The 16,226-nt window shown below is 39.6% G+C and overlaps 1 protein-coding gene across 4 annotated transcripts in view; it reads right to left on the bottom strand.

The window, feature by feature from the left end:
• Themis (thymocyte selection associated) overlaps positions 1-16,226 on the bottom strand; it is a 165,206-nt gene that overhangs the window by 27,445 nt on the left and 121,535 nt on the right. The window contains exon 5 of one of the 4 annotated variants that reach the window (XM_005389177.2): positions 9,558-9,919. The exons of 2 other annotated variants lie outside the window; for them this stretch is intronic. In XM_005389177.2, the coding sequence (XP_005389234.1) occupies positions 9,908-9,919 (12 nt within the window). In that variant the 3' untranslated portion in view covers positions 9,558-9,907. One more of the 4 variants, XM_005389176.2, reaches the window with a different exon arrangement.

The following is a 16,226-nucleotide window of genomic DNA, read 5'->3' on the forward strand; positions in this document are numbered from 1 at the left end:
GTAATAGGTTTGTTTCTGGGCAAATTATTCTAAATTCATTTCTTAAAAATCGCAGTTAAAATCACCTTATCCTCCTGTGTCTGAAAACCTAGTCTTTCACGCAAGTCTTTGAAAAGGATGCCTCCTGACCCCTTGATTTAAAACGGAACTAGAAGCAATTCTGACAAATACCGCTCACCTCATTCCTTTTTCAAGCGTCCACATTCCACGCAGTATTAAACGGCACTCTCTCCTGGCAGTGCTGCTGAGATACAGAAGTCCACGCTATTCTGAATGAGGGCACAAAAGAGGCCCACGTCCTGGGAGACTGCTTCCCGCCTCCTCAGTTCAACCCCATCCCGACAACAGTCCTTTGAAACCCTTTCTCCTCCCAGCTGCTTGTCTGCCTTTTCTGACTCGTAGATCCTGCTACTGACCCCTTCTCTATTGTACTTATTTATAGATTTTACTTTGCATATTTTTATGAAGTTCATTTTAACTGATAGAAAACACACACACTGTACCTGTTACTGGGGGAAGGTGGTGTCTCAGTTCACATGTACAGGGTGTAATGCTTCATCCTCTATCAGAACCCCTTCCAGAGTCTAAGTTCCAGGATGACCCTGGGTCCCCAGCGTCGCTCCGCTTCACCCACAACGTCCTGCTCAGCTCACGCTCTCTTGGTCGTGATTCTCCCAATACGACGTCAAAGGACCCGGATGTCTCTACCTCTGTTGAATGTTTTTCTCAGTCTTCTATTTTAAGTTCTTATTAGTGCAGTCAGAACTTGGACTTTATTGTGTGTCAGAATGTCAGCATGCTCAAGACGCGGCTTCAAATGCTCTCTCCTGAGCTCTTGTTTACTGCTATAACACCACTTTCCTCTCAGTCTTTTTTTCTCTTTATTTTATTAGCAAATGTTTGCAGTACGTGCACTTCGCGGTCATCTTGGGGAGTGGGTCCGTGAACATAATGAACTTGTTTCTTTTTTTAATCCTCTTCCTTCCCCTCTCCTCCTCCAGTTCCCATTTCCCCAGTTCATTCTCGTTGATATTATTCATCTTAGTTCATGTTTATGGCACGCATGTCCACGTTGTTTGAGGTTATTAGGCGCTTGGACATGGTGCACCTTCACTCTACCTATTTCCCTCTCCCTTCCCCTTACCTCTTGTCCTTGGTCTCCTGGACCCCTTTCCATGTGCAGGAGCTCTGTCCCTTGTTTCCTTCGATCCCTTCCTTTTTTTCCTGTTAGTTTGTACTTAGCCTTACTCAGACGAGCAATACCATATGGTATTCAAATGTATGTGTCTAATTTGTTTCATTCAATATTTTGCACTCCGAGTGCATCCATTTTCCTGCAGATATCTCCGCTTTGCCCTTCTCTATACCTGAGTAGTATTCCATCATGTGCAGATACCACACTTTCTTTACCCAGTCATTTGTTGATGGGCACACAGGCTGTTTCCAGAATTAAGTATTAGGAATTGTGCAGCTATAAACACTGGCATGAACATATTGCTGTACTGTATGTCGAGGGGTGTCCTATAGATTTTTAAAATTTCCGTTCTTTGAGAGACCTCCATATGATTTCCATAATGGTTGTACTTTTTTGCATTCCCAACAACAATACAGGAGGGTTCCTTTTTCACCATGGTCCTGCCAGCACTTGTTATCCTTTAATTCCTTGATGATGTACTTCCTGGGGTACGTTTCTGCCCACCTCTCTTCTCCCTGCTTCGCTCGTCTCCCCGAACAAAGGCTCCGCAGCACATCGTGTCCTTCCTTACTGCGGTTGTGAGATCCTCACTTCCCATCCATTCTCTTTGCCAGTTCCTGGAAATTTCTTTCTCTTCCCTCAGCAACCTCACTCAAGCCTTATAGCTTCCTATCTGACTCTGACACAAATTGTTATTACCTGAAGACCCGCGTCCTCAGCGTTGCCGTTATCCGAAAACTTCATTTCCGTATGAAGGGTCCAGGGATGAGACCGCAGCCCTTTCCTTCCTATACTGAGCTCTCAGTCACAATCGGCATTTCTTAATCTCGGGAGCTACTTAACCCTTTGAGATGGTGGCCACCTTCAGTCAGCGTTCACTGCTCTCCTGCTCCTTTGTTTGAAAGGGACTCACTTGACCTCTATTGATTTACAAAGCGCCCTGGACTTTCGCTAAAACAAGTTCCCCCACCCAGGAGTATGACTCTTTCTCTTCCGTTCTCGCCTTGACTTTCTGAATTATTCTTCCTACTTCTTTTGCATTCTCTGACTCTCCTCCACTGCCCCATTCATCACATCTTTGGTCAAACTTTCATAAGAGCAGTTACTCTCACTGTCTTTTCTTTTCCTCACCCTCCTCCAGGTATTTACAGAATAGAATCTGGATTTTGTTTCTGCCACCTGACTAACAGAACTTTTTCCTCAGTTACTTTCTCCTTATTAGGCATAATCCCTGGTCTATTTTCAGACTTCTTGGTTCCTAAGCGTTTCATGGTACACGACTCTGTGAAGCACCTCATCAATTTGAGAAGCATTTTCTCCTACTTTGTAGTCACACGGTTCTCTTTCTCTATTTCTTAGACCCTCACGGGCTCATCTCTTTTGCAGTATCTTTTCTTTCCTACCAGTTTTAAATCAATGATCCCTAAAACATTCTTTTTATCTATTCTTAATTTAAAAAGGAAGTGTGAAGTATAAATGTGATACACACAGATAAATTAGATACATGGACCCTACACTCACACTTTTATACCCATTTGCTGCACTAACCCTTAGGGAGATACAACCTCAGTCAAAATGTTAGAAGAATGCTTAAAGCAAAATTTTTATTTCATGTATTAATTGGATATTGTGAAAATAAATATATAGTTGTCGTAAATTTTTAAATTTCAACTTAAAATTTTGTTAGAGGAATTAAAGTAATTTGCCTCATAATTTAGCTGCCCTATACCCTGAGTTTTAATGACTGATTACTGAAATTGAGACCTCAGAAAAATATATGGCTTTGAACAAGAAAACTTCAGTATTAACTGCACTTAGAATAATACATATTTTTCTATCTACAAATTTGCAAATGTATTGTAAAATTAACTAGTAAATTCTATCTGCCTTATGCTAAACTATTTCCAAAAGCTAAATAGATTAAAGTTGATAATTAGTTGTTTAATATCTTAGTTATTAGATTTGAAATAAACTACAATTCTTCAGGAGACTTTATAACGGCTTACAACTATTCTCCCATTTTTAAAGTTTGCAAGAAAAGTTTTACAGGTTTCACAGTGTTTTCAGCCAGTGTCTTCATCCAGGTTCAATTTGTTCTCTCCAGCTTAGCTCTTTTAGGACGGTTATTTTTCATCTTTGAGCTAAACAGCCAACTCAGCTGTAATGTGTGCGCTCCTGACTCCTGATTAGCTGTTACCACTGATGAAGAGGGCACATTTTTGAAATAAGTCAGTCTTAGTACATCCTAAATCTTGGAAAAAGTGCTGTCATGAGCTCCCGAATAATTTTTGAATGGTAAAAAAAGTACTCTGCTCATGCCCCATCTCACAAAGTACAAAGAGCAACCTAGTAAGTTTTTAACCTTTGTCCCTACAAGTTAGCCATATTGCACCATCCTGTAGCCCTTTGTAAACTTCTGGCTATGATTTCTTTACTGTAGTGACTTGTCTGTAACGGCTCTGGGAACAGTCCATAGGTGGATTCGTTTCTTTAGTTTTCCTTTAAGATCCCATCAAAAATATTCTAGATATGCAGCGGCTTTAACAGTGATTTCATTGACTTTCTTTGTCCATAAAACCACACCTTCCCTGATGAAATCGATAAGCAACAGAATAATGGCTTCATGTATAAAATACTTCTTTGTCTATTTCACTACCAAAACACAAGCTAGTAAATGTAATAAAAGGATAAGTCAGGTGAAAAAAATTGAACTCTCATGCAACTGTGTAGAAAATCTTGCTCCAAGTGATTTGTCCATACAAAAACAGTAAGAGTTAACATTTATTTGTGCTTACTAAGTGCCAGGCACTATTCTAAGCCTGTTAACTCTATTAGCATTTTGAAATCTTCAGCACTTTTTTCTCAGCATATTCTGAGAGCATTTTCTGAAAAAAATTGAATAGCTTTAATTTTTTCCATATTGACTCTCTGTATTATTTTATCTATTTTAAGGAAGAACCAGTATACTCAATAATATGTAACTTTGTATAGCTATTTAAAACTATTCAAAAGAGTTAACATTACTTTTAGTGAATTTGAAAAGTAATGTAATACTGGATTGAGTACAACAATTTTAAACCACTAGAAAATTTGAACAATTATTTTCATATTGATATTGTTTAGTTTACAAGCATATTGTGTGTCATGATAGCTTTACTTTCACAGTGGCTAACATCACACAACACAGAATAAAGTATGGTGAATTTTATCATCACTTGTAGTTTTTGCAAATCTTCATTTCAATCTTCTTTATAATTGCAAGATTTTGGCCAACATCTTGATGGGCCTGATTAGTTCATCTTTTTTCTCCCCTCTTAATCTGGCTGATGGAGAAATATTAGAAGTGTGAAAACTGTCATTTTTACTTAAAAATGTTTTTTTTTGCTCACACAGTATCTGCAATATTAAAATATTTTTACTGTAATGTGTAATACTTTCAAAAATGCAGAAATATAAAGGGCATGCATTGTTAACTCTATACAAATGGAATGTAGCCAACACTCAGCTAGTCCTACCATCTCCCTCAACCCCAGCACGTTTCTGTAACTCTTCCCCGCAGCTAGCTAATATCCTGAAGCCTAATATCATAGCTTAGTTCTCATTTCATCTTATAAACTGTATACACTTTGAATCATTCGGTATACTCTATTTTGTGTCTGGTGTCTATATCCACTACACACAGAATATCCCATTGTATGACTATACCAAAATATACTTACCTACTGTAGTATTCAAGAACATTTGCGTTATTTCCAACTTTTAGCAATCACAAGTGATGCTGCTTTGAGAATTACCACACGTATCTTTTTTCACATTTCCATAGGGCATGCCTACGCATACATCTCCTTAGCTTGTAATTGCTGGATCACAGGGAATGTACATGCCCAGTTTTATTTACTTATTTATTACTCCATTGTTGAGCTTTTATTAATGTTAATAAAAGTCTAATAAAAGAGTGACATTTAAGAGTAAAGAGTTTGTTGCTATTGTTTCTTTCTTTTCTTTTCTTTTCTTTTTTTTTTTTTTGAGATAGAGCTTTGTTATGTAGTTCAGGCTGGCCTTGAACTCCTTTTGTAGCCCAAGTTGGCCTTGAATTCTCAGCTATTCTCCAGGCATGCACCACTATATCTGCCTGTTGTTTTTTTTTAAAAAAGAGGGAATTAAAAAAAAAAATACAAAGACACAGAATTTCAAAACAAGAGGATAGGAAATTAATGGTTCTTATATTGCATGTTGTTATTTTCAAAGTAGTTTTTCAGATTTCCAGATGTAGACAAGGAAAGTTGCTCAAACAATTAGGCATTAACTGTTCTTTTCAATAAACCAATGGAAATTAGTAGTACAATTATCTTAGCTATCTTGTATAAATATATATTCCCCCCCAATTTTAGTAGATCCTGTAAAGCAGCTCCCCAAAATAATATGGTCTCAGTAGGAATAAAGTTTCAATCCCTGCATATTCTTGCTAAGACATAATACCTTCAGCATACTTAAAAATATAGTAATTCAGAGGTACTGATGCTATTTCACGCAAGAGAGTAAATAGCTTTTCAATGTTACACTGATCACTGAAAGTACTCCTTGAGGATGCTTATATTGAGAAATAACTACTCAGGTATTTTTCCCACCTTCTCTATCATTTTGTTATTGATTGGTAGAAATTCTTTATGTATTCTGAATATAAGTCTTTTTTAATATCCCTTCACTATTTGCAAGTAGTTTTTTTCTCTGCCCTGTAGCTCGCCTTTTTCATTCCCTTAATTACATGTCAAATAGTAGAATCTTTAATGTATAGGTTTTCAACGATTAAAAAAAATGTTCATTTTGTGATGCTTCATTTTCTTTATATACAATTTTGCAGCACCTTATCTAGGGTCACTGCACCAGTACCTGAATGTAATCCTCTGAAGTCAAGAGTGCTAGCATGAGCTACCTGAGTGACGGGCTCCGCAACACGACCATGTCCAATAACTAGAAATGTCCAATAACTAGAAATGTCCAATAAGCTTGCATTAAGGATGACGGCAAATAGCTTCTAACTTTATCAAATAGAGGAAAAGCAGACATTCTCCCTGATGAAAATGTACAGCTGAATCTATCAAGACTAAGACTTAAAATAAATTCAAATGAAACAGAATAGAGGAACATCTTGGGAGGAACCCATTTCACAAGCAAAGCAACCCTAGACATGAAGAATATATATCTAAAATATAGAGCAATAGTAATTAGGGAGAAAACCGTAGGTGAAGTTCAAGAAATCTAGGAAGAGCTTTGGGGAAGCAACAAAGGACACTTAAACATCACCAACTAATTCAGGTTTCTATGTGAGTGATTGTACTATACTCACTATTCCACTATTTCCAATGCTGTGCCATGATAGGAATAAAATCAGCTAAATTCATGCTGTGGCAATTCTATAGAAAAAATCAAGTTTCTCCAGCAGATTCAGAAAAGATGAGGAGGAAATCTATAGCTTGAAAGTGACATAGAAACATATCAGTCAAGTGTAGTGTGTGAATATTAATTAGCTCCTCATTCAAACTCTAAGGAAAACATACACTTGACAATCAGGCCAATCTGAATCTTTACCTGATTCAAGATGACTTTTAAGAATCATTATAATATTTTTCAGCTGTGATACTATATTATTTGTTCTTAAGTGTCCATTGTTTTTAGTGGTATCTGCTAAAAAAATTAGCTGATGAAATTAATGAAATGATATCTACCTCTCCAAGATATCCAGTGAAGTGAGGAAAAGGAATAGTTGATGAAGTCATGGGATGGGCTCTGAGGTTTCACAGTGCTACTCTCTCTACTTTCTGTGTACACTTGCAATTTCCCATAATAAAAAAGTCAAAGATTAGTTGGCCCAAGCCTTTTTTATTTTTGGTACCGGGAATCAAACTTGGGACCACAAGCTTGCCAGGCAGGCGCTTGTGCCTTTGAGCTATATCCCCAGCCCCGGCTCTAAGATTTGATTGTGCTTGTGATTAAGACAACAGTATCCTTATGTTTGTGCACACATTGTTTGGAGGCCACGGAGTCATGCTGGATTTAGATAATAAGATATGTTAAATCTTTAGTTCAATATGGCCGATCAGTACTGGGTTAGAATATTTGTGTACCACGATCTCAGAGGAGGGGGATTTTAGAGCCTCGGCTCAGCACTTCTTCAGAGGGTACAAAAGAAGCTGCATTTTGGAAAGTTTTGCAAGGGATGGACAGACACTGAGCTTGCAACCTAACAACAGCACAGTACCAAGCAAATGAAGGCTGGGCTTGCTGTAAGAAATATTTTTAAAATAGAGATAGCGTTGGTTTCAGGCTATGATAATCTATTGCCAGAGGCAGAAGTCTTTTTATGACCAAAGAAAGAGGTAGCCAGTTTCAAGACAGCACACTGCAGTCTGTTGGGTCTTTACTAACAGGAGCGCTAACTGGGCAGCAACAAGACAGGAAGGTCCTTACCCTCCAAGTGGGAGGAAGGTGATTCTATGCTAAGCTAGGCAAAAGTGAACCCTGGAAAAACAGAATGTATCTGGACTTTCCTGAAAACTGCTTACATGTCTAACATCGTTAAAAACCAATCAGTTTTAACCACACAACATACTCAGACAACTATTTTAACAATTCTGTTCGTCATACAGGGCTTGGGATGCATGCCAAGGTCATTCAGAGGGTAAAATTGTGGTTATGACCAAGATAGCTACAGTTATGTGATGCTAACCCCCTACAGCGTATTACTAAATCTATTTGAAATTGGGATGTTTATCTTGAGAGGAAACATCAGCCCGTATGTTTTTGTGGCAACTTCAGCTTTTCATTGCAGTTCATATTTGATGTGAAGGGAATAATGCCTTTAAATGAATAGAAAATCTTTGGCTAGTTGACAGTCAAAATAGGCAATAACTTTCCTACTGACTGTCCAGTAGACGAGCTTCCTCAAGTACAGATATAACAAGTGTCCCTTTGTGCTCCCAATATATTGAAAACAGTCATTACACTTTATTGGTTTCAATTATCATCTTTATAAGGAAGGGAAATAAATTTTCTGCCTCTTTGTAACTGTATCATTCAAGAAAGACTGGTGGATTTTTCTCCAAATGTGGATGACCTACTTTGGAGTTTAAGCTGTTATGTATAGGATACAAAATGTTCTTAAAATCCACATTGCAGATCATAAGAGACACCTTCAAAACAAGCCAGATAACTTTTGAGTGAGTTTATACTGTGAACAAATGGCTCTGGGCTGGGTGGAGATCAGGAACAGTCTGCCATGGCTGCTGAGAGTCCAGGACGACTGTGAGCACAGCAGTTCTCCTGAGTCATAGGCACTCATGGGCAGGTAGGCTTTTCTCTCATGGACAACAGGATTTTCTTTGCTCTGGGATCTGTGTTACAGATATATATTTAATAATAATAAATGGTTGCCCCAAAGGATGCCAGCAAATCATTTAGTATGAGCTCTTTCTTGAAGATTGGCAGCTACTAATCCTTATTAATGTATTACATTCTTCAAAAAAATCATCCATGAATTCAGTGAAGACAGCCAGAGAAATGCTGCTCCTAAGTGCAGCGCTTTGCCATGCTGATGACTTCCAGCCCAGAGCACCCGGAGAAATGCGGGTGCAGGGAGGGGCTCTCTCCGAGCTCCCCTCATCTGTCTAAAGTCAGGTCCTCCATCCATCCTTACGAATCCCCTTTCAGCTGAGGAAGAGAAACTCAGGACCATGGCAGAGGAGTGGAGGCTGATACCACGGTTAGGCCTGTTCGTCCGAGGGGAAAAACATTGCTCTGTGAAGTTTTTATTACCTGAGGGAATTTTCACCTACATAGCAAGATAGCCTCTACTCACCACACATTTCATCTCCTCTCCTCCCGCTACCTGTGCCCTGTCACCTAGAAACACCCTCTGGCTCAGGGTGCCGCATAAACCTCCACTATCTGACTGTCCCTCGGGTCTTGTCGTTTGTGGGACTTCTGATTTGCACAAGTATGCAAATCACTGCTTCTTTTCTCCTATGTATCCGCCTTGTGTCCACTGAATTCATTGCTTACCCAAGGGAGCTAGAAGGGCAGGGGGAAGCCGTGTTGCCCTCACCCCACAGACAGAGAGGTGTGAAACAGCTGGAGGGAACTGCGGGCCCGGCAGCAGCACAGCCCGGACCCCCAGTGTGACCATGACCATGATTATGGCATTTGTTCTTCATTAATCATAAGAGGTTTCACGAAGAGAGAAGGATGTTTGGGTCCCATTGGTTTTTTTTTTTTTATTTATGCTTAAAATTTTTATTTGATAACAAAATTATAGATGTGTCATTTCTGTTTCAGTCTCTTAACAGTGCATATTTAAAGTCATGTATTGAGAGAAAGCTAATTTTATTACATGTGATTTGCACATTAAATGAAGAGACAAACCCATCAGAAGAAAGAGTGAATGTGTAGTTGACATCAGCACAGGTGCACACCACCTACAACTCTGCAGAAAGTGTTTTAATCCATTGCCACATTCACCATCGAGAAAGGGAACTCAGTGAGGTCAAATCAGGTTGATAGTGAGTTACTTAAAAGTCAACTATTATGAACATGTGTTTTGTAGCACTAAGATCTAGTTTCAGGATTATATAAGTACTCTGAGGAGACAAAATCTTTGTCCAAGTACAGTCTGTCATTATCATCTGGTAAGGTGAAATCCAGCTGTCAGAGGAGTCCTCAGAGCTGCAGCTGATAAACGAAACAAACACAGAACGATTAGACAGTATCCAGAAATGCAAACCAAAGCAGTCCAAAGACCCATCACTTTCGACCTATGTTTGAATTAGCCATTATTTGCTATTTCATAAATTCCTCTATATTCTGTCTTAAGATGAGTCCGAGCTGAGTATCCCACGGCCACTTTTATAACAAGAGAGTTAGTCCTAATTCTGACAAATAGGAAATAGATGAGTAAGGAAAAACTGAACGATCATACGGAACAAAAGAAAAATATTGCTCAGCATCGTTTTTTGTATGTTAGAGGAAAGATTAAAAAAGTAAGAAAGGACTGGTAAAATAATAGCAATCATTGGTTTTTAATAAACTCATTGTTCATTTCATCCCTGCGGTGTTTGATTTAAATTTTCATTTCACATTTGCCCGAAAAGTTAGGTTGCAAACATACCTAAAGCAACCCGGAAGTGACTTCTACTTTTTGTAGTAACTTCACATGCCCACCAGATGGCAGTGCTCCCTGGCTCTTGGCAGCTACCTTCACTGCGACATTGTTAGCTAGGTAAACGCTTTGACTGTGGGAAATCTGCCAGGACCCTGTGGCTCCGGGATTGAATGTCTGTCACTTGGAAAGAGACTTCCACGGGCAGAGGTTGTTTTGCTTTCCAGCCATACCGATATGTTCGGGACAAAGGCTATTTACATAAGCTCCAGACTTCTCCGAGCCTCTCAGGGGCCGAGCTGGCACCTTCCCCTGACGCCCAGCGCTCCAAGAGGCTGGTAACCTCGGCGCGAAGTCTCAGAAGATCGTGTTTTCCAAAGCAGAGCCAAGTACCAAGTACTCAAATGCCACACATCTCTCAAGGCTTCTTATCGAATCTCAGCTCCTAGAATATTTATTTAAAACATTTTCATTTTCTTGGCAAAGAGCTCCGTAAATACTTTAATTTTACCTTTTTTTAAAAAATACATATGTCCCTAAGACATCTGACTAATGCGTTAGATTCGAGGCTTTTACTCTGTCACTACGTGGGCACAAAAACATCGTAAACTAATTCAAGAATAAACACGCTTAGCTCCATGATCAGTGACATTTGCATTCAGGAATTCTAAATGACTAGAATTCATCAACGCCCTTGAGGGCTAGAGAGAAACGTAATGCGTTTTATATTTTATTTATTTGGTGTTTGAACCTGTGACAAATTCACACCCCTAACCGTGGTCGGTGTTAGTGAGTTCCTTTTTCGCGCGGCTGGAACCACGCATGCGCACAGGATACGTGAGCCGGGGGCAGGGTTTGGTTGGGGGGAAAGAGATTTCTCAGGGTAGGGCAGGGTGGTGACTCAGAGCAGATCTGAGGTCGCGTCACCTTGGCGTTATCTTACTTACATCCAGCATAGACACCACAAGCTGCTGAACAGAGCTAGGGTAAGTCCTGGACTTACCTACCCTGCGAGGGTCTCACTCTCTCCCCTTGCTCGTACTGAAAACAATGCAGGGCGTTACCAACCCAGACAACACAAGCTATTTTTAATATGCGTAGTATAAACCAAGTGCTAGAATGCTGCATAAATTTAAGTTAAAAAATTCCTCATTACCCAGCACTAAATTCACAGTCATCCATAGAGAATGGGGCAGTAACCCAGTTTCCAAATAATGTAGCACGTGCAGCTGCAATCACACATAGGAAAGAAAAATTTTCTGTGGATGGGGAATTTGGAACCAAATTATTTAAGTAAACAGTGCATGATGAAGAGACCATTGTACTGTGCAGAAAACGGCAGGTTCTAGCGTACTTCAATACAAAAGAGTCATGGGTTTTTCATGTTAGAGATGCTAGTTTAACCCCTCCGTTTAATACTTCTATAACTCCTGTTCTTCTGTCAGCCCAACAAACTCCAGCCTCTGCCCGTGACCTTGAAGACTGTTCTGCAGCTCTCGTGCCTGCCAGCCCCTCCGTACTTTACCCTGGATTCCCTGGTGAAGCCCCAGTTCTTCTATTTTCCAGTCCGTTCTGCGGCACAGTGCTCTCCTGGCGATATTATGCTTGTTCACCTTGGAAGTTTCTATTGAGCCCTCAATGCATATGTGATGAGTGAATCAAGTGAAGAATTCATGGGAGGTTTTCTGACCAGACTATTTCATTCACGTTTCAAAATGTCCGGGAAACATCTGTCTGTTCACGGTTCTTTCAGACTTCCTGCAGTACCTGAGCACTGTGCTGGTTTCCTTAGATTGCTGTAGCAAACGATCACAAACTGGGTTGCTCAAAGAAGTTTATTCTCTAAAATGCTGGTGGTCCGAAATCTGTCACCCCTTGCATGGTGGCTACCCCAGTCCAGTTCCCGTTCTCAGCTTCACACTAGCTTCTCTGTGCTTGTGCAAGTCTAAACCCCCGCAGCTGCCATCTTTTAGGGACACTGTGACAGTTTGGGGGGCGGTCTACCAGATACTTCATGCCAACCTCCACTGCTCAACACCTTTAACGTGATCACATGTGAAAGGAAATATCCACACAGGGTTCGGACAAATACTTAGGAACTAGGTCAAAGGGTCACTAAAAAGCCCCAGAATTTAAAAAAAAATGAAGTTCACCCTCAAGGAACAAGACTTGGGAGAGAAAGAGAAAGAGAAGAAATGATACAGGAAAAAAATTAGTGAAAACTACTTGTGGCTCCTGCAGAGCTGAACACAGGCTGAGCAGGCCCGCCGGAAGGAGGGAGGGAGAAGGCTATTCACCTGACAAACCACGCGAAGCTTGTAAATGACAGCGAGACTGTTCGTGAACGGACAATCTGACACTTCCCAATCGTCACATGCACTCAGGGTTCCATGCACTGAGGGTAAAAATTCAGAGTGCTTTTCAGTATTATGAACGTGAGAGAATGGCCGCACAGACACAGGCCTCCTCTGTCCACATGGAGTGTTCTCGCTGGCCGGCGTCTACTCCACCGGTTCGTGGTCACATCTCTGACTACACCCGTGGGCGTGGGAGGACAGGTTTGGAGAAGAGTCATTGGAAGTGGAGCCTAGACTTTGAGACAGAGATTTTCCCCTGATTCCTCCAGGAGAAGTGGTGGAAGATTAGTTAGTGCAGTGCCCACAGGAGTTTAATTAATTAATTATTTTTTCCTGCCTTCCAGGTCTTTTCTGAGCAGGTAGGAAAATGTGACCACAGAGGACATTTAAAATCATTATAAATAATTATAATACAGTACGAGGTGTTGGGCATACATACGTGTTTAAAGCCCATTGAGCAGAGGTCCCAGGGAGAATAAGAGAACAAAGTTAATTTGGTCTTTGTGGCTGATTCCAGGGTTGAAATGATTCGTTGGTGACTGCTGATAAATGAGAGTAGTTAGTCAGAGAAATACTACTGAGGAAGACCCGAGTGGATTTAAATGTCACTGACAACCTTTATTGGATATAAAGTTCAAACTGTTAAGGGTCAGAGTCTGGTGATTTTTAAAAAATGCAACAAATATGATTTAATCAAACAGCTGTACAGCCAATCTAAGTGATTCTCATGACAGTGGTCCTTACTGGACCTAAAACCCCCTGACTGTCATCAGAAAGGTTGGCTGTATATAAAGCCAGTGTATTCTGCTGACTTGCTAAGGAGGACACAGGGCGTAAATAACTTGGTCATTTTTTTCTTTAGCTATCTGAAAATAAAGCTAGTGTATAGTCACAAGTAGTTGTGAAGAAGAAGAGGATATATTTATTGAAGCAATCTGTGATGGACCTAGTATTATACCTATGAAGTGCATTTATGACTTACTAAGACTCCACAATATAAACTATAAATCATTCACTACAATTTTTTGAAGATACCAAGAAGCAATAATTTTAAAGGCATTCAAGACATATATGGTTTTTATATTACTAGTAAATACTGTACCTAAAACTCAAAATCCCTTTTTAAAATTTTGCTTTTGTAATCACATTTGAAAATATTTCTGCCTTTCTCCCTCCATAGTACATGCATAGACGTTTGCTTGCTCACACCTGAGAAGTACTTAAATTTTATAGATAACATCTATGAGCACCCAATAAAACCTTAGAAATACTGTAGCTCAGGAGGAAATTCAGTTTTAAATCTGCAAACACAGAACCCAACCTCACTATTTCTCAATAAGTGTGTGGTTTATAAACACCGAATCACCAAAGATAACAATCCCCAATACATATGTAATAAACAGATGGGTGAGCTGACCAAATTTTCTGGTGCTTTTTCAGTACACTTTAAAAAGTAAACAATGGTCTACCCTTCATTTGAAATTAAACTATCATTTATATATCTGGGGCTGTCTTTAAATTTTGAATATAGCTGATAAAACAGTATTATTTCATGTTCTTATCAAAATTCGCTTGCAATATACTAGACCTACAGAAAGAAGGAGAATCTTCTGATCTTACCATGCACGTTAGTACAAAATAAAGGTGCAGAAATGAGGTGACAAAGGTGATAACCCAGTGAAAGACAGGCAATTTTAGAATGGCTGAAGTACATAGAAATCCAGAAACATACCAGGAAGTATACAACTAGGAATTTATAAACCTTGATTATATAACCATTTCTTGGGTTCTCTAAGAGACCTATGGAGGTCATTTATGGTTATTCTGTAGTTCAGTTAGTTTTTTGCTACACTAACTAATTATCATAGTAGATATGATGATTTAATTAATTTTTAATCTGAAAAATAGGAACAATAGGTACTGGTTGGTCTAAATAACGACATGGTCACACGAGGCTGCTCAGGCTTGAAAGAGGGCAGTGGATTTATCAAAACCCTTCTGCAGACTGGCACTAGTGAAAGGTGAGAAAAGAGGGGAATGGAAAAGAAGAGATACATAAAGATAATAGACAATTTAAGCAAGTTATCTGCAAGAGAGTCAACAGTATCACAGAAAACATGAGGTAAGTGAGCAATGGGTAGATATAAGGCACTGGAAAAACAGAAATAATTACACATAACATTCCCATGTGACCCAGCAATTCTGTTGCTGGTTATATATGTGAAATAATTGAAGGCAGAGACTCTAATGAATCCTCGTATATCCTGCTTGGAAGCGGCATCATTCACAATAACGGAATCCACCCCAGTATCCGTCCGTGGCTGAGGGATTACAGAAAATGTAGTCTACACTCAGGATGGAAGATTTTTCAGTCTTAAAGAGAAAGGAAATTCTGAGACATGTTACAACATGGATGAACCTTAACGACATTACGTCTAATGGAATAAGATGGACTCCGACAAGTATTGTGTGGTTTCACTTGTATGAGGGGCGCAGCGTAGTCAGGTTCACAGACCCAGAAAGAACGGCCCGGTCCCAAGCGCTGGAGTGGGTGGGGAAGGGGAGTGGTTATCCAACGGGGACGGCGTTCTACTTTTGGGTGGTAACAGTTCTGGAGATGGATGATAATGACGATTTCCATGACACGAGTGTTTTAAATACACAGAGCTGTCCTCTAAAAATTGTTAAAGTGACAAATTCTATGTTATGTACCTTTATAACAGCAGCTAAAGGGTGTGATATGGAAGCTAAAAGACATGGTCTCAGGAGTAAAATGTGCAGTTACGGGTACTAGAAGCCTGGAAAAGTACGGAGAGGGATGTTATGGAAAGGTGAGCTAACTGCTACATAATCACAGTTAGATAAGTGGAGCACGTTCTGGTGTCCTATGGCAAAGCAGAATGCAAATGGTTAACGATAATTTACTCTCAATTACAAAATAGCTATCTATGAAAGTATTATGAATGTTCCCAACACAAAGAAACAGTAAGTGCTGGAGGTGACAGACATGCTAATTACCCAGAAATGAGCATCACACACTGTGTACATGTATTTATTTATTTTTTGGTACCTGGAATCGAACTCAAGACCTTGTGCTTGCCAGGCAGGCACTTATGCCACTGAGCTATATCCCTGGCCCCATGTATGTAAATATTGCACCATAGGCCATATATATGTACAATTATTATGCATAAATTAAAATACATAAACAAAATACATTCAGAAAAGGATATGAAGAAATTTCTTCTTGGAATTTGCAAAAATCTTTCATCAAAAGGCTGATATTTAAAAGAACAAATGATGTGAGGAATAATTCTCAGGAAGGTGAGTCATGGGAGAAAGCAGAGAGAAAAAGCGGTTTGTCTTTGCAATCCAATAAGCAAAGAATGCTAAAAGAGGCACCACTAGGTGACTGTCTTCTCCAGCTGAAGGTTTTGATGCCCCAGCACCGGGACAGTTTTGCATTAAAACCCTTTAAACTTGAGTGTATCACCTGGCTGCTAATCTCCCGGGCATCAGATAC

The sequence above is a fragment of the Chinchilla lanigera genome, unplaced genomic scaffold, assembly GCF_000276665.1.
Source record: "Chinchilla lanigera isolate Chin_1 unplaced genomic scaffold, ChiLan1.0 scaffold00035, whole genome shotgun sequence".
Lineage (NCBI taxonomy): Eukaryota > Metazoa > Chordata > Mammalia > Rodentia > Chinchillidae > Chinchilla > Chinchilla lanigera.